We start from the raw sequence: 23597 nt of genomic DNA, 5'->3' as shown, positions 1-23597 counted from the left end.
TAAAGAAAACATTGCCTCTAACGATCTGTTATCTCCCATATGCGAAATGGAGCTTCTGACTATTACATAGCTTTGCTGTAAGCTGCTTTCAGAAAATACCCATCAAGTGTTTCCAGAAAATTTGTAACTTTTGTACAAACAAAAACTCTCACCAGCACAGACGTAGCAGGTAATCAGCAAAACCCTAGTGAAGTCTTTATCACATAACAATGCCCATCCTAACTTCCTTCTCAGCTCCTGCTTTTATTATTCTCAGCTCCTCCCCTTTGCTTAAAGGGGAAAAATACTTTTATTGCACATAGTAAAGCACAGAACAGAGATCAAAGATTAAGATTTTTTCCTTTGTTTATCTCTGTTGAGGACTATTAGTCAAAGAGATTTAGCATTTTCTCCTTTTCATACTGTCACAATAAGATTGTACCAATTCCCAGAAAACCATCCAGTCAAGACCTAAACACAGCAACATGGGACAACGTGAAGTGTTTAAGTTTCTAGAAGGCTGTATTAAAACACTTGTTCATGTATTTTTTTGGATGAGTTCACAAGACAAACAGTTTTCAGAAAAAAACTGAAGAAGTTTCATAAGACCAAGTAAGAACTGCATTTTTTGAGTACGGGAAATGACAGCAAGGTGAGAAAGAGCAACGTAAGGACCCAGAGATGACAGCCCTTCCCGACATTCATATTTTATGGCAGAATCTTAGCCAAAAGAAGGCAAATGCAAGAACAAAGTCTCTTGCAATCTTCCTGTACTGTAACTAAGACTACTTCAAAGGATCTTGCCTGGTCACCTCAAACAAACAAACAAAAAAACCCCACAAACACCCCCACACACACAAACACCCCCCCCCACACACACACACACAAACACCCCCCCCACACACACCCCCCACACCCCCCCACACACACACCCCCCACACCCCCCCCCACACACACACCCCCCACACCCCCCCACACACACACCCCCCACACCCCCCCCACACACACACCCCCCCCCACACCCCCCCCACACACACACCCCCCCCACACACACACCCCCCCCACACACAAACACCCCCCCCACACACACACCCCCCCCCCACACACACCCCCCCCCACACACCCCCTACACACACACCCCCCCACACACACCCCCCACACACACACCCCCCCACACACACCCCCCCACACACACCCCCCCCACACACCCCCCCCCACACACACACACCCCCCCCACACCCCCCCACACACACACACACCCCCCACACCCCCCCCCCACACACACACCCCCCCCACACCCCCCCCCCCACACACCCCCCCCACACCCCCCCCCCACACACACACACCCCCCACACCCCCCCCCCACACACACACACCCCCCACACACACACCCCACACCCCCCCCCACACACACCCCCGCACGCACACGCACACACCCCGCACGCACACGCACACACCCCGCACGCACACGCACACGCACACACCCCGCACGCACACGCACACACCCCCCCGCGCACGCACACGCACACACCCCCCCGCACACCCCCCCCCGCACACCCCCCCCCGCACACCCCCCCCGCACACCCCCCCCCGCACACCCCCCCCCGCACACCCCCCCCCGCACACCCCCCCCGCACACCCCCCCCGCACACCCCCCCACCAGTCTGATGTGTTTTATTTATTTTTTTAAAAAAAACAATTGTCATCCTGATTCTGGTCACTAAACCTTTCAGGTTCCTGACAGAGTCCTGTTCCAGATGTTTTAGAGAAAGTATAAAAAACCCTAGAGTTAAATTAACCAGTTGAAATAATTTCTTACTCATATTGGTTAACTAGCAATTAACATACACTTCATTTCAAAAACAGTATCTAAAATTTTCAAAAGCTCTCTTAATTTTCTTAGCTTATATTAGAAAATCCAAACTTTAAAACTCCATTAGGCTGCTGGCCTCAATCTCTTGAGAACACGTTCAACTGCCTAAGCTGCTCACTGTATAGAAAAGCAACTCTGTTAGTTTTAAATATGTTGTTTTTGACTCAAGTCTTTGAATAGTTACAACAATAGTTAATGTCAAATGATACAGAGGAAGACTGCATCAACTGTGCAATGCTACATTTGAAGAACATTACTTTCAAAGTGTAAATTTACCAGGAACTTCAGAACAAGGACGACGTGATAGCTCTTTGTAAACCTTATTTATTCATTGGTTTAGAAAGAGTGTATTATAGGGAAAAGGACAAGCTTCCAAAGCCATTTTTGCAAAAAATGCGTGTCCCTGAAACAGACCAATGGGAAATAATAATATATTATAAAAATAATTTATTGAAAGACTAAAGATGTCTCCTAAAGCCCTCCAAATAAGCAGCTGACCAGTAAAATGGCTTTTTTTTCCCACTGTTGTTATGATTAGAAAGTGCACCAAACAGCACATAGCACATGCATCTTCCACTAGCCACAGAAAAATAAGAAATAGGAACAGAGCTGCGAAGGCAGCTCACCCCTCAATGCTTGCATATCTATTCACAAATACACAAGCAGGTAAGAAATATACTCTGGACAAGGAAGGGAGAGAATCATATTCAGCCTCTTCTTCCTCTTCATCACATTGTTAAATACTGTGCCAAAGGAATCATAGGAATAAAGTTGTAGTGATGCGCTTTCTGAAAGGGTTGAGACACATTGGATTGCACAAGGAAACAAAACCTCCAGGAAAAAAAAAAAAATGTATGTATACACATCTCCTGGCTTCTGGCAGAACTTCCTGAGATCTGCAAGCTGGGAGTTAGATCCAGTACATTCAACAGAAATTCAGCAGGAAACCCAGAGAGTTTTCTGTCCTCTTGGCTCCCTATGTCTGCACACACAGAAACTGCAGGAAGAAACTTCAAGTCCTACAGATATAAACTGAAACAGCAAACTCTGCAAGTCTGCCTTATAAGATTTGAGTATAATACTAGACTTTTTGCTTGGCAATTTGGTTAGCATTGTGAAAGACAGACAGTCCATATGTTTAAAAGTTCAGAAATACATGTAAATACAAGCACAGAAATTCAGTTTAAGTAATCTATTTTGATCACCTTTTTTTTGGTGATTACATTTTCACTTTAAAACAAAACAGAAAACACCATTTTTCATTTTTTATTTTAGTTCAAAGGGCTCAAACCCCAGCATTTTTCTGTTTTATATAATCTTTGCCATTTCTATTCTGTACAAGGGAAAGGAGGGAAAAAAAAAAAAAAGAAAGAAAAAAGCCGACACACCACCATAAGTCTATCTAGTGCAACATGCCACTAGCATAGCAGGGCAGGCTCACAAAATCCTTCTAGGGTATAAACGCTAAAAACATGGTTTAGCATTTAGGATGTCAGCATCTTACTCCCCCACCTTGTGTAAAACCATACAGGTCTTCTTTAATTTTTTTTTTCAAACTCTTGAAGCATAGGAAGTACAAAATACACTTCTATCAATCTCTAGGAAAAACAGCAGAAGTCAGGCTAATATGATGTAGTACTATTGCTCAGAAATGCTGAGAGACTGTTAGTTATTACAAAAATCTTTCACTTTCATAGGTTTAAATTATTCATTGAAAGCATATCTCAACAATGACCACAACATCTAAATCTATTTTTAGAACTATGCTTTCATTTCTGTCTAAAGCGGTACGTTATATCTTTCATGAATCACTATAGCAAAATATTAGTTAGAAGTGATTTTACTGGGTGAGTAAAGAGAAGGAGAGAGAGAAGAATTTACTGAAAAACAATCAGATGGATTTGGGAAAACTTAAAGGAAAGAAAATCATTTTTCCTGGAATTTTTTGTTTTTATAAAGGTGAAAATGTAAGAAAACATGTTTTGGGTGTAGCACTATAAAACTAGTCTTTAATAATTCTGAAAGTTCAGCAAACTTTTTATAGTATAAATCACCTCGTTAGTCTTAAAAATGGCATATGTAACAAACTTTAACAACTATCTCAAATAAGAAATACTCACATAGGATACAAGTGAGAACACACATACAGAAAAAAAGATGCTCTTGAGTTCAAATAAACCCAGTTGTTCCTGTATTCTACATTTCTGAGTTACAGAAACTTCCAGCTGGATCTCACTGGAAATTTATAGGAAGACAAAAATTTATAGAAGGATCCTTGCAGAATCTATTATATTGAAATTAAAACCCTTAGTAAGATTAACAACAAGGGAAAACTATTACAACTGAATTCGGAAATCAATATATCAAACTAAGACATTTGGTTACAGTCTTTTTTTTAATTAGGACAGAACAAGCAATAAAAGTTAATGATACTTACACGTAAGATTAAAATCACTGATCTAAGTAGCAAAGATTGGTGCAATGGACAAGGGAATTAGTGGTCAGGCAAGAGCTAGTATTAAATACAAAAGGAAATTCCCAACACACAGACTGCTGTGAAAGTATAAGGAAGTATCACTATCTGCTTTCCCTATTATAATAGCCTCTCTGTTAAGTATCTGCTACTGTCTTCCTTTGGAGACAACACCAGACCTTTGATCTGACCCATAATGGCCATTTTTGCATTCTTGTTCATTTACTCACTTGAAATCATACTGCACAAGTCTCCTAATTATAAGAATATAAGTTGTTAACATGTTGGCAGTTAGTGAGAATTATCAATTCCTTTTTAAACTTTGTATTTTTTGTCTGCCAAAACCAATATATTTTTACTTTTTTGTGCCGAAACATGAAAACCTGCCCATTTCATAAATGAAATAAGGGATTGCTTGCACAGTCTTCACCCATTGATTACATGGCCCTGAGCATCCCTATTACCTCAACCTCTTTTCTAAAACCTCCTGTTTTAAGGACTGCACAGGACACTTGGTATCATTTCTCACTCAATGGCAAAGCTCTTATTGGAAGCTGTTACTGTTTCTGTCCCTTCCCATGTTGTCTGTAACACATTCCTGTCCAACAGCAAAAGCTGGAAACCACAAGTTTGGGATACGCTTGTAGCAAAGTTAAGTAGACAGGCTACTAGCAATGGCTGCACGGTCCCCCCTCCCCCCTTTAAACCAGATGAAGTCATCTCCGCTTTATACCTTCTCCTGCTCATTCAGCTTATAAATATTTAGGCTTGGACCCTATAAAAACCTACGGGTTTTTTGGTTTGGTTTTTTTTTTGTTTGTTTGTTTTGTTTTTCTTTTTCTTTTTTTTAGAATTAGACCCACTAACTTCAATGGGACTAACCATGACACAAAGTAAGCAATACACATAGTTCTCCAGAAGATACAAGTCTAATTCATCACAGGGATGTTTGACTTGAAGTTCTAATTACAAGAGTAAAATTTAATGAACACGCATCAGATGCCTTAATTGATTATAAACAGAGTATCTTACCCCGATTTTTCTTTTTCTTCAGCCTCTGCATTTCTGGTAGGATTTTCCATTTCTTTAACCTTTTCCTCCTCCTTATCTTCCTGTTCGGTTTCATCTTCTGTTTTGATTACATTTAAGTCCTTTTCTTGCTCAGGTTGAGTATACACAGATTCTGGCAAATTTTTTTTGTTTCCCTAGGATAAGAAAACATTCTTTTAAATTACAAGATTAAATAAAAATATAAAGGATTTAAGAAAAGGCAGACAAAACACACTGAACTTGTTATCAGCAAAAATAAAAAATTTACGGCTTTCTAAAACGACAGCCCCTCCCCTTACTGTTTCTTCTGAAAGTCTCAACCTAAATGTAACAGACTTCAAACAAAGCTGCAAACACTCTCCCAGGTAGTTTTGTCACGATGATATAGGCATGCAGCTCTCAGACCTGACCTGCAAAGCAATCCCTAAAATGAACACTTTATAGGGCACATTTGCACCTAGGATGCTGCACTGGCCCAGCTGTTATTCATCCCAGAGTTAGTACCAGCAGATAGACCAGGGCCGGTTGCCTCTTCCACACGGAAGCACTAGAGCAGTGTTGCATGCTGACATGAACAGCTGCTTCCAAACCAAAATGCGAAGCCTGCACAGCGCTGCATTTTGGCTTACTGGCTTAGATTTCAAAATCCAGTGTTGACTCAGTGGTTTAGGCAAAGGAAAAGATAAAACCATTTGCCTCTCTGGATTACTATGAACTACGTTAGTGCACTTTCTACAACATATGACCCAGATCTGTGTGCAACCTCACTGGTTTCAGCAGGAGTGGAGAAGTAAAAGCAAGAATTACAAGGGCTTAAACGTGAGGCCAAATGCAAAATAAAAGCATCAGCACTGTAGGTAGCTGTGAGCATGCATTACCCAGATCAGGATAGCAGCACACTAATTGGTCTCCATTTGACCTGGGAGCCCCCAAAGAGGTGGAACATTGCAGCTGCTTCCTCACAAGTCAGACATTTTCACATCACGATCCTTTAAAACAGGCACCTAGAGATAAATCTAGCTCAAATATGTTGTTCTAAATTAGTATTACAGCAGGTTTTGAGCCGTTTTAAAACCACTACAGAGATTTCAATCTCAACACAGAGTCAGGATTATCAGAGGGATATAACATGAACATTAAAGTATTTTACCAGAATGGTGGGCTTATCATTTTCTTTACATTCATTATCATTCTCAGATAGCTTTTTTTCTTCTTCTTGTACTATCGCTACTTCTTCCTGCTTGTGCTCCTCCTTATCCGCTTTTATGTCTTTTACATCCTGCTCTGGATCTTCACGCATCTTCATTTCTTTTTCTTTTTCACAGTCTTTACAAGGCTTGCTTGTCACTTTCTCTGGCAATGCCATCTGAAATTCAATATTAGCTGATGTACAAAATTCTTCAAAGCCATAGAGATATCTGAAAGAAAAATTGCATTTTGTGAAATAATTTTGACTTTAACAAAAAAACTTGACTATTTATGAGTTGTTTTGCTTTTTTCCCCTGCACTAAGATGTGAAAAAATACCTTTTAATAATAAGTAGTATTACAGAAATGCAAAAAATGCAAAAGAAATGAAAAAATTTCAAGAAAACTAGAGAAAAAAGATGAAAAAATTTGTAAGAAAGCACAAGAAAAGTGAAATTCAATTCATGTGGCCAATAAATAAATCTGAAGTGCCTCTAACTCTGAATAAACTACCAAATCAACTTAAAAATGAGTTTGTATTTAGAACTGGCATTTTTCCAAGCTTCCTAAAAAAACCAAGCATATTAGATTTTTATATTATTATTAATTTTGACACAGGATTCATGTTACAATGCTTGTGTAACTTACTTCAGTCAGAAATCATAATAAATGATGGTGGTTTGCCTTGAAACTAGCCAACCAACAATTTCAAAAATCAGTAATATTCAACAGATCCAGTGAACATGAAACACACCAATCTGTAATATAAAGTGACTTTACAGTATAGAGCACTTCTTGCTTGGTTGAAGCAAGTATAGCATAATCCTCTGTCCTCAACTCTAGTGATAATATACTTACATGACAGAGATTGACAAATCATTGTGGCAATGAATGAAATAGAACATCAGGAAAGCTTTCAATTCACATTTGATTTCTGAAAGCTTTTAAAACATCATCAATATCAAGCCTAAATATTTAGCAAAGAAAAACAGCAACTGAAACGAAATGCTGGATTTTTTTTCTCTTTTTGTTTCTGGACTTCATGGACAAGCATTTGATGCCTACCTCTACCAAACAGCTAATAAAAGATTGTATACTTCATTTTATTGTTAAGTGTTCACATTTTGCACTTCTTTTTCCTTTTCTTTCTCAATAAAAAGGAGAGAAAAAAATACGCAAAATACATAGATATTTTAAAGAAACTAAAACAAGCACGTAATACTACCCAAAGATACCAAATCTCTTACAGTGATAAGCAAGTTTCTTGAAAGAAATAACACACTAATAGAAGGAAGACATGAACAATATGCTTAAAGTTTACAAAAATTGTATTTTACCAAAAAGTACGGATTTTATGTATATTGCCATCACCACAAAAATCAATTCTAGTGAACAGAAGTAGTGATACTAGGGCTGTTTTAGCGCAAACTTCATAGCTTTTTTACTTACTTTTTGTATGCACATTTAACATTGTACCCTGCAGCTGAATTCAACACAGGGATTCCAAGATCCTGATAAACTTGCTTCCACACTGCTCCACTTTCAATCTATTAAAGAAAAAAAAAAATTACAGCATATTTGCCAACACACACAAAAAAACTAAGTCAACAACATTTGTAACTTTGGAAAATAATTTTAATTCACTTCCTCCAAGCTATAAAATTACTATCTACCACACAGTATTTTGCTGTAATGCAAACTGCAGTCCACTGTAACTATTTTTAAGCAAGTTAGCATTTTTGTATTTCAGTAAGCCACAGCAGGCCCTCCTTTCTGGGTGGTAATAAAGCAAAGCAAATAAAATAATACAAAAAAGAGAAAAGTCAGTACATCATTTTTGTTTTATATTTAAAATAATCTTTAATTACCAGAGCTGGGATTTAAATTAAAAGAAAAAATTTAATTCAAAGCATTAGCAACACTCAAGCCTGGCAGTACTGCACCAGATACAGCGAATACTGTTCTTCCATTACATCTTTAACATGCCCCTTGGTGTCAAAGTTTTGTAGGCAGTATGATATGCTCATTTCTAACTACCTGTGAAGGTAAAGCAGATGTGCTGCAATATCCAAGTACAAGATCCTCTCCTGTATATCAGGAAGATGACACTACACAAGTATACCTCTCAACTGACAGGCTGACTTGATGGGAAGAAATCCAAAGTAGTAAATGGAATCTGCTTGGCCAAGAATTCCAAATATTTCAACTACTGCTCCAAGAACAATTCCACTAATCCCAGCCAGCACACACTTCTACGTACTGCCCAGAACAGACAGGAATTAAGGTCCTCAGAGAAACCTTAAAAAAATCTCAAAAGGTAAGTAATTTAAGTAGTGAGTTTTCTCACTGTCTGAGATAACAGCTTTATCAGACAGACTTTTGTTGAAATCTCATAAAAACAAAAATGCTGGCTGATTTTACGCAGCAATAGTTAAGCACACTGAGTAGATGTAATTTCTTTAGATTGTAACTAGTTTCTGGTTCCTGTTGAAATACATGTTAAAGAACTACAAGGAGTCTTACGCAGCTCTAAAATTAAATTTAAAGATGTCTAACGCTCCTATGTAAGTCTTGTTTAGAAAGAGCATCCTCAGATTCTATGGATCTGGAATACTTTACACACTAATACTTACATTATCAAATCCTCCAAGCTTGTGTACAAGTCTGAATAACTTGAAGAGATTCAAATTTCTGTATCCTAGTACAGGTCGTTTATTAATAGGCGTCCCTGTGAACAAAGACAGTTATTGAAATATTTTGAAATCTTTTTCAGAGCAACATGAAATTCACATCATACACTATTCTACACTATTAAATATAGTATTGTAAACCCCATCTGCTGATCACCTCATGCCTCTGCTACTTTTTTCTCTCCATATAAGGCTGAGTTTGTTTCCTTTTTACTCCCTTTTCCCTACAGTTCAGTAATGTAATTTAATTCATATATATGCATTCTTCCTTGTATTACTGAATATACACAAATGATTCAGCTTTTCTTGCCACATATTATACATAAGTATTTTAGCCCATAGAACTACTACACATAATAGCACCAGTGTAGTCTTTTCACTGCAATCAAAAAAACATCTCCCCAGGAATAAATCCCTTTTTTTGCTGGTGTATTAGCAGTAGCTACCACATTATCATTTCTTATAAGCAAAGCAGAGTTCCTCGACTCAACTTCACATGCAACTAAGGCACTAATTTCATAGAAATACCTCACCATGTCTCAAAAAAAAAAAAAAAAAAAAAAAAAAAAAAAAAAAAGTACTTTTCTTGCAATGTATAAAAACTTGGTAAAGATTTACTGTATTACATTGCATTTGTTTTTTTAAAAAATGATTTTATCTGCACTAAGTACTGCCTGGGAATTGAGGGGGGAGGGAACATAACAAGTGACAGACTGTCATCTTCTAAGTAACAGGGAAGCCAGAAGTAAGGAATACAACCTCACTGTTTCCAAAAATGAGCCACAAAGCACTAAAATTACAGACTCAGATCTTAAAGCATTGTTACGTAATGCATTTATCTTCAGCTACTACAAGTCACAGATCACAATACCTACCTCTGTCTTCCATAAACTTGTATAATTGCTGAAGAAAGTTCTCTCTCTCTTCTGGAAAAGGCTCTATTTCCTCCTGTTTTAAGGAATGCACACAAGAAAAATATCACTTACCATTATGAGTTACATGGTTTCATTAAGCAAAGCACTGTAGTGATTCATTTAGGTTCAAATGTTGAAGTTCATTTTACTGTAGACAGTAACAGGATGCTATACTAAGACACATGGTCTCTGTGTTATGGCTTTTAAAACTCACTTCCATGTGGCATAAAAAGTCCTTCTTAATATATAAAACAATAAATGTAAAGACACATCTGAATTGGATTTTCAACAGATCACTGAAGTGTCATAAGGAACGTCATAAATCAAGATGTATTCTCAATTTTATCTGTTTAGACAGAGAGTAGTCTAGGAGACATCTCTTTTAATGGTCAAGAGATTATATCAGATCTCAAATCTAATTCTCCTGTAATTAAGCAATTCCTTAATGCCTGCATGCACTATGTCGCTTTCAGGGATTAAGTGGAAGATAAAATTGTGCTTGCACTTTTTTTTGTAGGAGTTCTAATCCACAGTACTGACAAAGCACAGCCTGACACTACATGCATACTGCCATGAGGTACCAGCTGAATGCCAGATAAGCAGGATCAATCCCAAACTGAAGTAACAGATATTTTATACGTTCAGTTGTTTACAGTAGTAAGCCTTTGTATCAGATTTACTTAGAAAAATAAACAGTGGAGTTTCATGGCAAAACACTATGGTTATTTTATAATACCTTATAATTTTCTTTAGGAAATGCTACTTGCCACAACCAGTAGCAATTGATATTAAAATAATGATAGTTTCAAAATTATATTTCCAGTATAATCACAATTTCTAAAAATTCCAATGGCTAAGCTATTTCAAAACAATATGCTGACCAGAAGTTGAATAGTTTTCTGCATGCTGTTTTAATACTAACCACTTGTAAATTTTCTAAAAATATAAGAGTTATTCAGTAAATCTAAAGGGAACACTTTCTTCGGTGTATCTTCATACTGTACTTTTCTTTTCCATCCCTATGACAGTCTCCTTACACTAAACATTAAAGTTTCACCTACCCAGAAGCAAAGAGACAACACATTGCCAAAGTTATACCAAGACAGTTGGAAAATCAGTAGAAATAGAATACAATTACTAAACACAACCAAAAAAAACCATTATCTGTTGAAACTGCTTAATGAAGACATAGATGGCTGAAAATAAGATCAAGGAAGGCTACAACTATTACAAGTAGTTTTTTCTTAGTCTAGACTTCCTCCATTAAATGCACTTAGATGACATGTCAGAGCAAGCAGGCAAAAAAAAAAAAAAAAAAAAAAAAAAAAAAAAAAAAAAAAAAAAAAAAAAAAGAAAAAAAAAAACACACCAAGAACAAGCATTTACAATATGCTGAAACAATTCTCATTTAGCTGTAATCAATAAAAGAAATACAATGAAAATACTCCAGTCAGAGCCACTGCAAAGGCAATGCAAGAGGAAGGTCTCTGTGAGGGGCATTAAACGATGAGCATCTACCTGATACCTAGTACAGCTGTAGCAAAACATGGAGCAACCTACTTCAGCAGGGAAGAATGATAAGCCAAGGAGAGAACTGCAGTTCTCTGTACTGAACACATCCTCATCACAGAGGAGGAAGGAAAAACAAACAAACAGTATCCTTCACTGGTATTGAAGAGTGTTGCTGCAGCACTGCATATAGTACAGACAAATGCCTGGTTAAGAAACTTCACATTTAACAGGTGAAGGTGGTAAAGTAAAGTAAACACTGCTAGTAAGCAGAGGATTCAGCTTGTCACAAAATTTGAATAAAGCCAGACAGACCAAACGGCTTGACTGGAATGACACATATACAGAAGAATTAAATTAACAGACAAAGATATTTCACTGTCATGCTGAAAAAAGGAAGAGGATTTTGCTATACATAGTGTAAAGGTTCAGAATTTAGGAAAACCTGTTTCTTCCAATATTTCACATGACAGGTAGCTGGAAAGGACTCTTCCAAGCATACCCTGGATCACAGTGGACACCTAAAGAATACCTACTCAGGTTTTTGACATTACTCACAAACAAGAGAACACTTGCCATAATAAAGTGGTCCCAACACAGCATTTAGGGGATGGGAAAGACAGCATTCAGGGGATGGGAAAGACAGCATTCAGCAGAATCTCAGGAAATCCAAAGTATAAGAAGCAACATATTTTTTTTTTTTAAATATGGGACACTAAAATAAAGGTGATGAAGAGACTGGACTGCTGCTCTTCGCTCACTGAAGGGTGTAATGCCTGAAGAGTGGGTTATAAGAATCTCAAATGTGATAACCAACAGAGGTGCCAGAATGGCAACTGGAAGCTCCTAATTAATTTTCCCAACAGAAGCCACATCAGCTTTCTAAAAAACTGCACTAAAAGCAAGTTTTAAGACTCTGTGTGCCACTGAAAAGCATTTTTACCTTCTCCGAATCTCTGCAAACTCAGTGCAGGCTATACTATGATAACATCCATTATTAAACCCCACTTCTTTAAAGAATCTCCTAAATAATCATGGCAGTGAGATGACAATGTTTCCTAAGTGATAGTTTGAAGGAAGCATACCATACTTTGCCATCTTGGCTTATTTCCAAGTTAAACAACCACAATGCTAGTAAGGTCACTCTGCAGCCACTAACATATCTGTCCATGTCACAAGAGTAAAAGAAATGGGCAAGTCTGCCCGATAACAAAACCTAGAAAATAAGCAACATGCCGTGAAAATTCACACAGTATTATAACCTAGCACAAAAATAAAGGGGGGGGGGGGGCACGGAGTCTTTGTCTATCCTCCTATGTTTGGCCATCATCAGATTTAGTATGGGAAAGACAACAGGAGAAAGGCTGCTTTCCATTATCTTCCATTTGAAAAAATAGGAAAGGCAGACCCCCTTCTTAGAAGATAAGTATAGAAGACTTACACATCAATGTCTGAGAGAGCATCTGTACATGAAACCTGAGGTGACTCATGTAAGAGCTGTTCACTTTTTGTCCTGGTTCACAGGGACTAGGGCCCCATGGATGGCCTCATGGCAAATGGTGAGAATTGCTCATGTCCTGCAAAGAGCTAGGGCAATCTGCAGGTGGATAATGAGGTCCCAAGAACAGGCCTACAGGTCCTCTTTAAGAGATGCTGCTTGACAGCCAGGAGGTTATAGACACAATCTACTAAAAAAGAAAGGCCACGGCAGGAACAGAACGCTCAAAGAAGGTGAGGGGAGAGAAGGCACACATTATGTTGATCATTCAGGAAAAAGAATAAAATAAAATAAAACTATGATTTTGCCTCTGTTTTAAAAGCCTCCTAGCTCAGCAGGTGACAGAGCATTAGATACTGGAGGGGCAGTTATCACAAGCGATGTCACGGTAAATCCCAAAAGACTGGACTGAGACGAGATCTTCATGTCTAGCATAAGGAAAGATAGTAGCTCATACAACACCACAGGCAGCTGGGAGAAGCTAGAGAGAGAAGGTGCTGAAACTCCCTCTCCAAAGACAAAGGGTATAAGGCCAAATATTTACAAACCCTATTGCTGAATGCTGTACATTTTTCATCTAAGAGAACTAACGAGGGAATGACCACTATATAAAGACTATGTCAATCTGCATAGGTACAAACCTACCCATACTCATCATGCCCATGGCTGGACGCGACCTGCTCTAGAAGTTCAAGAACTGTTGAGCCAAAGGAAATACCCCTTGCTTCCAAACTACTGAACAGAGCATAGCACCTTGCAAACTTGGCTAAGCAGCTTTTGATCAGAGCTGGCTAAGGTCCTGTGAGCTTAAAGGACAGGGGGAAAGAAAAAAAAAAGAAATCATGAGCACAGAGAGGTGGCAAAGTTGTTACCTCACACCTGTGCAGCCTCCCAAACCTTAAAATAAATACAGAAACAAGTGAATAAAAGATGGTACACCATCTTCTCCAATGCCAGGGAACTACAGCCTCCAGGGAAGATGGGTTCAGAGAAAGGTCATAACAACCATATAAGGCCCAAACCAGTTCAGCCTCTCTTTTATAGTTCCACTATGGAAGGGAGTTTTAGTCAACCGCATTATGGTCAGTTGCATTACAAGTTAGAGAAAGAGCTCTCAAACCCTAGTGAGAGAAAAGGTGATCATGGACAGAGATTCTGAGTACCACTAAAAGGTACAAAGGAAGTAATAGATTCGAAAGCCCCTCTTCCAGCCTCATAGCCAGCTGTGAAATAAAGTTCTTTCCACTAATTTTCTTCTTTCCTCTTGTCTTCGTTTTTTCTGGACAGGAGGCTGGGAGGAAAGAACAGATAATTAGAAAACCAAGCATGAGGTAGCACTCCACACTTCCAATACAAAAGAAAAAAGGGTGGAAGAGGAGTGCATGGGCTCATGCCTTGATTGAAAGCTCTTCTGCTTCTTTACATCAGGACAGGCAGAGAGATAGCATGTGATGAAACAATTCTTCACTAGAGCAGGATAAAAGAGACGTGCAACAACTCAGACTTCTTCGTAATTACTTAAAGGTTTCAAAGTTTCTCACCTTTCCATTTTTGCCACTACAAAACCAGTAAACTCTATTTTCTGCAGTTAAAAGCAGAAAGTGAGGAAAAAAGTGCAAGCTACCTGCAATTTCTACTTTACAAGGGAACCTATAGCCATAGGCCAGACAGAGCAATTTGAGAGTGGGAAAGGGCAGAGGAGAAGGGGAAGGAGGACAGGGTGACAACAGAGGCATGAGAGAGGAGGACAGAACAGGAGGGCCATGCCAGCCTAGTTCTGTTTATTTCTCAAGGATGTCAAGAAGGCAGGTCAGTAGCAGCTTAGAACTGCTTCCTCACATGGAGCTCCCATGCAAAAGGCAGAAGACTTCCCTGTGGCTTGGAATCTGTGATAAGTCACAGGTACATAGTGGGGTAACAGCTCTATAGCCAAGAGAAAATAAGTGCTCACATAGATGATGTTAAATTTATTTACAGTGGCATGAGTTTAGCATGCACAGAACTCACTCCACAGCCACAAAGGGGAAAATAAATCAATACTGTTACACCATGCAATAGAGCAGATGTAAGGTAAACCAGGAAGGGAAACTACACCCTTCTGCACACTACAAAGCACTGACCAGCAGCAACCATCACCACAAAGACAGCCTACAGTTTATTTGGAGGGAGGGTGACCTACACACTGGAAGCTCCATCTAGGTCATGACTGACATAATAGCCAAGGAATTAGTATCTCCGTAACAAACCTGATGTTCTGCATCAATGAAAAATCCCCTTTGCCTTCCAATACTGAAATACTGCATGCAAGAAATGGCCACTCTAGACTTGCATAAACTTGCAAGACATAATTGCTGAAGTTTTTAAAGGTATCAGAGAGTGCTTTGTTTTAAAACTGCCAAAGTTGCTTTAAGCATTGTATATCCTTTATTAGGGACAGCTTATATATTTTCCAGTCACACAGATCTTCACAATTAGAAGACAATCAGTCCTCTAATGGCTAGGACCCAAGTTCCAGTCAGAAATATATACAAAGAACTCTATTGTTTTAGTAACAAAAACATGCATGCGACAGCACACACCAATCTCTACCCTTTTGCACCCTGCTCAGACCCCAGCAGATATTCATCCTAATACAGCAGCAGAAGGTGTTGCAGCATGTGTAAGATTTTAAAATGGGATCTACCTTTGAGTTTTAATTTCTATCTCTTTTCCGTTAGTTCCTACTGACTCAGCCTTTTGACTGTACATGTTTTTTGCTTAGTGCACCCAGATATTTCTTAGATTTTCATACTAATAGTCTCACATTAACATACAGTATCTTTATTCAAAGATTTTAAAAGCTCAGAGACAAAAATGTTTCTACTGAGACCTAATTAAACATTACTCTTGCTAATTTATAATCAGCTATGCATCTGTTCAGTTTGCTAACTTGCCTCTTCTTCACTGCTGTTATCTTCTTTCTCTTTTTCGTCTTCTTCCTCCTCTTCAGCTTCACTGCTGGAGCTGTCTTCTTTCAATTCTGTTTTCCAGTTATTAGGAACAGTTCTGTTTTTACGGAATTCAAGGGCTTGGTCAAAAGCTGTAAAAGGACCACCAGCATTTGTTAACATTGCAGGAAGAATCAGTTTGACCAAATCTTCTAATCAAAAAGAGTAGCTGGGGAGGGGGGAGAGGAAAGACTGCTAATTAACCATTCTACCCCAAATTTAAAGAACTTCAGCAACATCCCTATGTTGCCCTTACTTATTTGCCTTACCAAGCCAAATAAGCCTGGTGTTCTCTGCACTGCATATCGCATTATCCAGAGCTATTATTAGGATTATTACTATGTTAGTGTCTACAAACAAAAATAAGCATCTTCTGCATTAGGCTACCTATGAACATTTAATTAAGAGAACCCCTATCCCAAGGGGTTTACATAGTAGTTTATGTACATCATTAAACTGGCAGGAGAGGGAGAAAGAAATAAGCATAAGCACATTTTAGAGCTTGACCATACACGTTTAAAACTTCAAGTGAATCCACAATTCCAGTTTGTGGAGAGTGCAGAAAGGCAATCTTCTCAGAACTATTACAGGTATGTGAACTGCTCTATGCAGGTCTAATGCAGAAGGCCAAATATTAACTAATCTATAAAGCCAGTGTGCACTAAGTGATTACATGTGTGCTTGGCATGTCTAAATTTAAACAAATGCATTTAACTTGTTATTTTAAATAAGTGCCTCTAGATTTTCAGAAATGTTTACCTTCAAGATATTACATTACATATTTTGTATATTTTAGTATTTTTAAGACATGAACCCATCTACCAAACATTCTGTACAGTCTACGTAACAAAGTCCAAATCCACACACGCTAGTGTTTTCCCATTAAAAGTTTTTTACCTTGCTTTAACAAAGCATCAGGCTTTGGTGAAGTCTCACTAATTTCCCGAACATCTTTTCTTGGCACAGAAATGCTAGATAATTTAGAAGACAATGAAAAATATTTTTTAAATACTATTTTAAAAGATTTTAAGCTAAATTAATAGCACAATATAGAGCTAATCATTAAGAATGTGACAGAGCTACTAAACATACACAGGAAGCCCGTGAAGAATACTTTGACACTTATTGTAATGTTATAGTCCAGTACAGTATTAGTTAGTTAATGGATTAAAAACAAAGCTTTTAAAAAAGTTTGGGAGGACCGTACATATCCATTCGTTAACTGACTTCCACTAACATTCTCCTTCCACTAACCGGTAGTTTTTGAAGTCTCCCAAATATATATTCTTTAATAAAAACCTCAAGTTAATGTAGCAAGTAACAAGAGTTAGTAAGGAACTAAACTACAATAGAACTGTTACATATTTCAGCATCCTTTTGGCAAAAGCATTCTGCTAAACTGAACCAAGCAGAATACATAATTGCAGCTTTTAAAATAAAAACTAAAGTCTCGACAAAGAAAAAAATTCTACTGTCATCCATAAACTCATGTCAGAAAGGGAGGCAGTTGAGGAACACAAAGTTCCTTATTCTATTGTGAAACTCAGTCTGGTGTTCCTAGGTTTCTTTATTCTCTTTCCTATTTTAAGTGGTAGTATTACAGCACTTGTCAGAAAATATTACATGCAGCTGTGGTCTAGCTCAACACTGAGATAGGCACATGCCTTACTTAAAATTCTATTTCTCCCTGTATTACATATACACACACACACCTTTCTGTAGCTGGATAAACCTATGGCAATGTCTCTGAAAAGTGGTGCTCTCTAACCAAAGCAGGGGGAGGGGGAGGGGAATCAAGTTGTTCTCAAAGTCACAAAATATCTTTGTTCACTACAGTTGTAACAATGAAATTAAAACCAAGACAGATTTATACATTCCGTTATTAAGACGGGCAAAGGTCAAGGGTGATTTTGTCACAGTGTGGTCTCTTGACAGTTTTCTAAACATTAGAAAAGCCTTGGCAGAAGCTAGTTGGACTAACTAACATTACAAGTACTTTATCCACCATATCTCTTACTATCTTCCACTTCACTTGTCCACTTGACACTTTGCTTAGTTAGCAACCTCTACATTCCTACTCACAATTTGCCATCCTTGAAAGAGCGAACGAGAATATTGTCTTTTTTCACTGCAATATCATCACTACAATCTGGACAAACCACCTGCAAAAACATTACAAATGCAAAGTTTAGCAAGAAAAAGAAACAACAACATAGTAATAGTATACAACACTGCCTCTCAAAAACCTTTGGGGCTCATTTCTTTTTAGGCAACACTAGATGAGAGCAACTTGAGTTCCTTCAAAATACAGGAGTTACGGCCTCCTTGAATTACTGAATGCAGGAATTTATGCTCAGTCCTTAGGGAACCGAGCTGTTGCCAGCAACATAAGAAAGAACAGCCTCCTGACAAACACTGAGTACCTGTCATATCCCTATATCTTATTCTACTACTCATCCTAAAACGACTGAACTTCCATCAAAAGCTGCCACCTAACAGTTAGAGACCTCTTCTGAAAAATTCCAGAAACTGCAAGGATGTCATAAACCACAGTTTCAAAAACAATGGCATACAGGATTTACAAAATGCTTTTTTTTTTTTTTCTTCTAAACAAAGGATTCATAAAATATGTATTAGGATAGGCTCTTTAATTCAAGCAGTAGATAATCAAGTCTAACACTAAGCCAATATACTATTAATTCATTGGATTTTTAAAAGCTCTTAAATTTCTGTAAAACTAGTATACAAGTCATAATTATAAAACTTCAGGGATTTAATTAAAAATGCATTATTTATAGAACTTCTAAAGTTCTAGAACAGAAAAGCAGCCTTCTCCATCATTCATCTCTCCTCACTCAGGACTTAAATAGGTCCCTGAAAGTTAACAAACTTCTGGCTGTTATGGATTCCCAAGGCACCAAAGTTGCACACAACTGCAGCCCTAATGACATCTTGCCAAACAGTTCTTCTTTCTTACACCAGTTGTTTTCAATCCCACTTTTTCCACCAAACACACAGAGATACCACACAACAGAAGGTTTGCTTTCTCCTTAAAGGAGTCACCAGCTATTTAGAATTTTAGAGGTTAAAGTCAAAAGCTCCAATTGATTTGAGAACAGAGCTGCGTATCACAGAGCTCAGGCTAAATATGCTTCTCAAGAAAAATAAGCCTTAACAGCCTAAGTCTCCAAATTCTGTTCATTCTACAACCTCCTAAGAAATTATCTTACAAAGATAAAATTTCCTAATTAAAATGCAGCCTGATGTACAGTTTGTTACAGTACTTCAATTTCAAGGTGAAAGACACTGATGACTGCCCCCATTTGAAACAGGTGCAACTTTTGGCTTTAGCTACTGGCAGCATCAAGATCTTAGCAATCACAAATCCATTCAGAGGTTGAAAAAACAGCTTTCTGCAATCTCTTCTAGTGCCTTACATCAAGCAGTATCACCTCAATTTTGCCTGAATCAGGTTTCCTCTAGGTAACTATTCTCCATGCTCCAAAATATCACAGATACCAATTGTGTAAAACAAGAACTCCAGTGAGATCACAGGAGGATGAGAGATATGATCCCATGCAAGCTCAATTTTCTGAAAATGCTGCAAACATGTTGTTTCCTTACTGCAACTTTCAAAAGCCTTAAGTACACATTAAAATTAGGTAATACCATCAAGCTTACCAAGTCACACTCCTTGACACGAGGCACAACTGACAGGCATTACTACCATCATTACAATTAACTATAATCCTGCATGCATGATTTTTCAGAGCAAAACCAAAGCACTCACAGTCAGTCCTAAGCACAAGTTTTACAAAACTTAAGCCACTACAGTTCTAAAATAATATATGACTTAGTGTATCTGGTTATAGGACTGATACCAACGGTACTCAGTTCCCACTTCTAATCTTGACTATTCTTCACTATAAAGTTTTAGACTAATCTCTGAACTTGTCTTCAAACTTGCACAGTGCCCTCTATATGCTTATACACCAAGTGTGCCTGTACACTGTATCATTAATAACACCAAGTAAAGTAGTTCTGGGATACATGTTCTTCATCATATTAAGCCTGTATTTTCATTTCACCATTCTCATAATTACAACTAGCCACAATATAAATAAAGTTAAACCAAAATTTCTCAGTAACAAAATAAAGTTATTTTGTTGATAAAAATAGAGATTGATCCCTGCTTACAAGGTAAAGAATTACTATCTAAAAGAATGGAAGGCAACAACTACAGGAAAAAAAAAAAAGAGTTGAAGCATAAATCTACTCTTTGGCACAACCTCTCAAGCTGCATGCAGTACAACATTTTTATTTGCAGAGCTATAAATCTGTTTACTAAACTAATGCTTAGTCCAGGGTAGGCTATTTTCAGAGTTAACAACTTCCACACTCAAAGCAATTATCTCCTCCTATTGCTTCTCATTCATTTACAGAAAACTTTCCTTGAGGAACAAGCTATTCCAATCTCCAAATAAAAGCCAAAGAAAAAGCGGCACGTGCCTTTACTGTACCTGAGGTGAGTAAGCAACAACTCAGTTAACCTTTAAGGTCCTGCCCACAGCTAAGCACTACATAGTCACACATAAGTCAAATACCGACTAGAGAGGCTGCTGTGGGAACTGCTGAGCAGCTACACGCAAGTCCAGCAGGACTAACCAAACAACGTGACTTACATAAAACAGCTCAAGCCAGTACAACTGACCACTTCTGGTTGATAAGGGTAACACAGTGCTCCTGAAGGCAACCATACTGCATCAATCTTGATGACAGCTTTCAGTAAGGCAAGAGTATCAAGCTCTTTCTTATTAATGAAAGCTTTTCCTAACATTATCTTTCACTAGCGTGAATATCATCTCCTTGCTGATTATTCTGCCCTCTGCTTTGTTGTAAAAGGAGACTTCAATGATTCATCCTCTCCCACCAATTTTTCCAGAAGAAGTTCTGCTGGAAAGCCACTGGACTGCCACAGGAGCTGTCAAGTAGAAACTGGGGACTGAGAGCCTATCACATACACTAAGAAGTGTTAAATGTTACAATGTGGCATCTTTTCAAAAGCAGAGCACAACAGCCTTCCTGAAATTAGATAATAGAAAACATTTTCAGTACTGCAGCTTTCATCGCCAGGGAGAAATGATTCAAATATTTTAACAAAAAATCCATAGTACTGATAGGTACCACACATAAAAATACTTTAATTTCCAAATATATAAGCCAGAGTCTGTATACATTCCTTAGACTAATATTGATGTTTCACTAAATGAAGCTTATTGTTAAAAAGTTTATTTTCTTTAAACAAAAGCAAAGGAAGATAGAGAAGACTTGTACTAAAAGACTACAGCATTATTCTAAAGGAGATTTATTGGCAATTCTCTACTTCCTACCATAGTAACAAAGTAGTATCTGATTTGATTATCAAATATGCTTACACTGAAACTCAAAAAATAAAATTACTTAGTTGAACCTTCCTTTTGCACTTCTTGTATTTTCTCCCTTAATAAACTTTTGTAATTCAGAAAAGTTACACATAGCATAGGAAAAAAGCCCTCGAACATTGGTTGGATAACACTTCTTAGCACACTATCGAGCTCAAGCTAGGTCAATAAGCTCTAACCATTTGGAAAAGTTAGAGCCATGTTAGCAACGATTTTTGATAAACAAACATTCATATTTATAACTTCCTTTGACTACTACATTACTGTTGAATTCTATTATTATGTCTATTAATGACAAATGAATACACCAAAAAGTGAAAGGAAAAAAATACAAAACACTTTGGTGCCTAGAAAAAGAAAGGAACTCTCTACAAAATTAAATATATATGAAACTCTTACCAAGGCTGGAAACCACAGGGCTTTCTTTTTATCCACACTGAAGCAGTCCACACACACAACTTTTCCTAATAACTCATCACTTTGTTTCCTGTCGTCTTCATCTTCATCGCTGGAAGAGGATGAAGATTCTTCTTCAGGACTAAACAACAGAAGAAGATTTAAAACTTAACTGTTCAAAACTCTTAATTATTAGAATTACAAGTGATCTAAAGCTAATTGTTAACAAAAAAATTGTAACTGCCTCTGGACCTTTTGGATCAACATTAAGCTAAAATGACTTGTTTTTCCTCTCAATCTCTTTATGCTGTTATTCTAACAGTCATATTCTATGAGTCTGCTGACATCTGCCATACAGAATACAAACCTATTTTGAGAGAGGACAAATCCCTGAAAGGGAAACATCGACTACAAAAAAAAAAAAAAAAAGAAAAAAAAAAACCCAAAACAGTTCTTTAAAAATGGCCAGTGAAACATACCAATGACTCTGTTTTAATTTCACACTGAACAAAGGGCTGGAATATAAGTACGCAGGTAAAGGTGCACATGTGTATCAATTAAAAAAGGTTCCAGCTCATTGTTCTGGCTGTTCCAGTCTAGCACAGTGTTATATCTGGTTTTAACCGCATGGGGAGTCAACATACAATACTGCTGCAACTAAGACCACCTGCCACAGATTTTTAAAAAGCTCAACACTCGTGCACATTTTTTTTTGGGGGGGGGGGGGGGGGGGGCTAGTGAATTTGCTGATTAATTCTTAGAAAGTACACAGTATGCTCAATAAGCACATAATTCAGAACTTTAAAAGCAATCTTTGGTTTTTAATATAACTACTTTTGAGTACAAAGCTCATTATTAACTGAAGACTCACAGTTAGCATTTGTATAATTGAAGATGCCTGATTTATGGTCTAAGGTGAATTACTGTGTTTTCCCCACCCCAATTTTACATGGTCATTTACAGTGCTGCTAAAAGCATTATTTTTTCCCCAAAGTCCTTTTTTAAATTAACATTTTAAAATATAGTATGAAAGTCTCTCAAACCCCAGGATGCAGCCTGTGTCTCCCATGGAAAAAGAAAGAAGTCAGGGAGGAGACAGAAAAGCAGGACTCTCTCTCTTGAGAGGCCACAACCTGGCTTAGTTTTGCAGTATATGTGCAATTTGTCATTTTTATTCAATTCAGTCAGTATGACTCATACAATAAGATAACAACAGTATGCTGGTTTGCCATAATTGTTTCTCTAACCACACGGGACACTAAGACAACAATGCAGTTGGAGACACCAAGGAAGCTGCAATCACATTCTCTGTGCTATATGCCAACATAGTCCGTCTTTTTCCTCCAACACATCACAAGTTCGCAAACCAACTTTTGAGTGCATTTGTGTTGCCTCTACATTTTATACAGAACTACACAGGGCAATGTTTATTTCAAACTGTTAAAAAGAAAGCAGGAAAGGGTAAATCTGAGTGGCATTACCCTTCCCACCTCCAAAAAACCCCCACAATATACATAATTGTCTTGCCTTGTTTTTAAAGTTTTAAACGATTAAGTGCCCCCTTATATATAAGGAAGATGATCTCTATTTCATTCCCATG

The 23597-nt window shown here is 37.7% G+C and overlaps 1 protein-coding gene across 2 annotated transcripts in view; it reads right to left on the bottom strand.

Annotated features, from left to right (window-relative positions):
• ARID4B (AT-rich interaction domain 4B) overlaps nucleotides 1–23597 on the bottom strand; it is a 97312-nt gene that overhangs the window by 28518 nt on the left and 45197 nt on the right. For both annotated transcript variants that reach the window (XM_064509240.1, XM_064509241.1), the window contains exons 8-16: nucleotides 22001–22139; nucleotides 18243–18322; nucleotides 17058–17131; nucleotides 16107–16252; nucleotides 10128–10200; nucleotides 9196–9290; nucleotides 8012–8109; nucleotides 6526–6793; nucleotides 5358–5530 (exon numbers count right to left, since the gene is read on the bottom strand). In XM_064509240.1, coding sequence (XP_064365310.1) covers nucleotides 5358–5530; nucleotides 6526–6793; nucleotides 8012–8109; nucleotides 9196–9290; nucleotides 10128–10200; nucleotides 16107–16252; nucleotides 17058–17131; nucleotides 18243–18322; nucleotides 22001–22139 — 1146 coding nt within the window. The remainder of the gene's footprint in view (nucleotides 1–5357; nucleotides 5531–6525; nucleotides 6794–8011; nucleotides 8110–9195; nucleotides 9291–10127; nucleotides 10201–16106; nucleotides 16253–17057; nucleotides 17132–18242; nucleotides 18323–22000; nucleotides 22140–23597) is intronic.

This window comes from Dromaius novaehollandiae, chromosome 3, assembly GCF_036370855.1.
Source record: "Dromaius novaehollandiae isolate bDroNov1 chromosome 3, bDroNov1.hap1, whole genome shotgun sequence".
Taxonomy (NCBI): domain Eukaryota; kingdom Metazoa; phylum Chordata; class Aves; order Casuariiformes; family Dromaiidae; genus Dromaius; species Dromaius novaehollandiae.
Note: the sequence above shows the minus strand (reverse complement) of the source record. Positions and strands in the feature narration are given on the sequence as shown.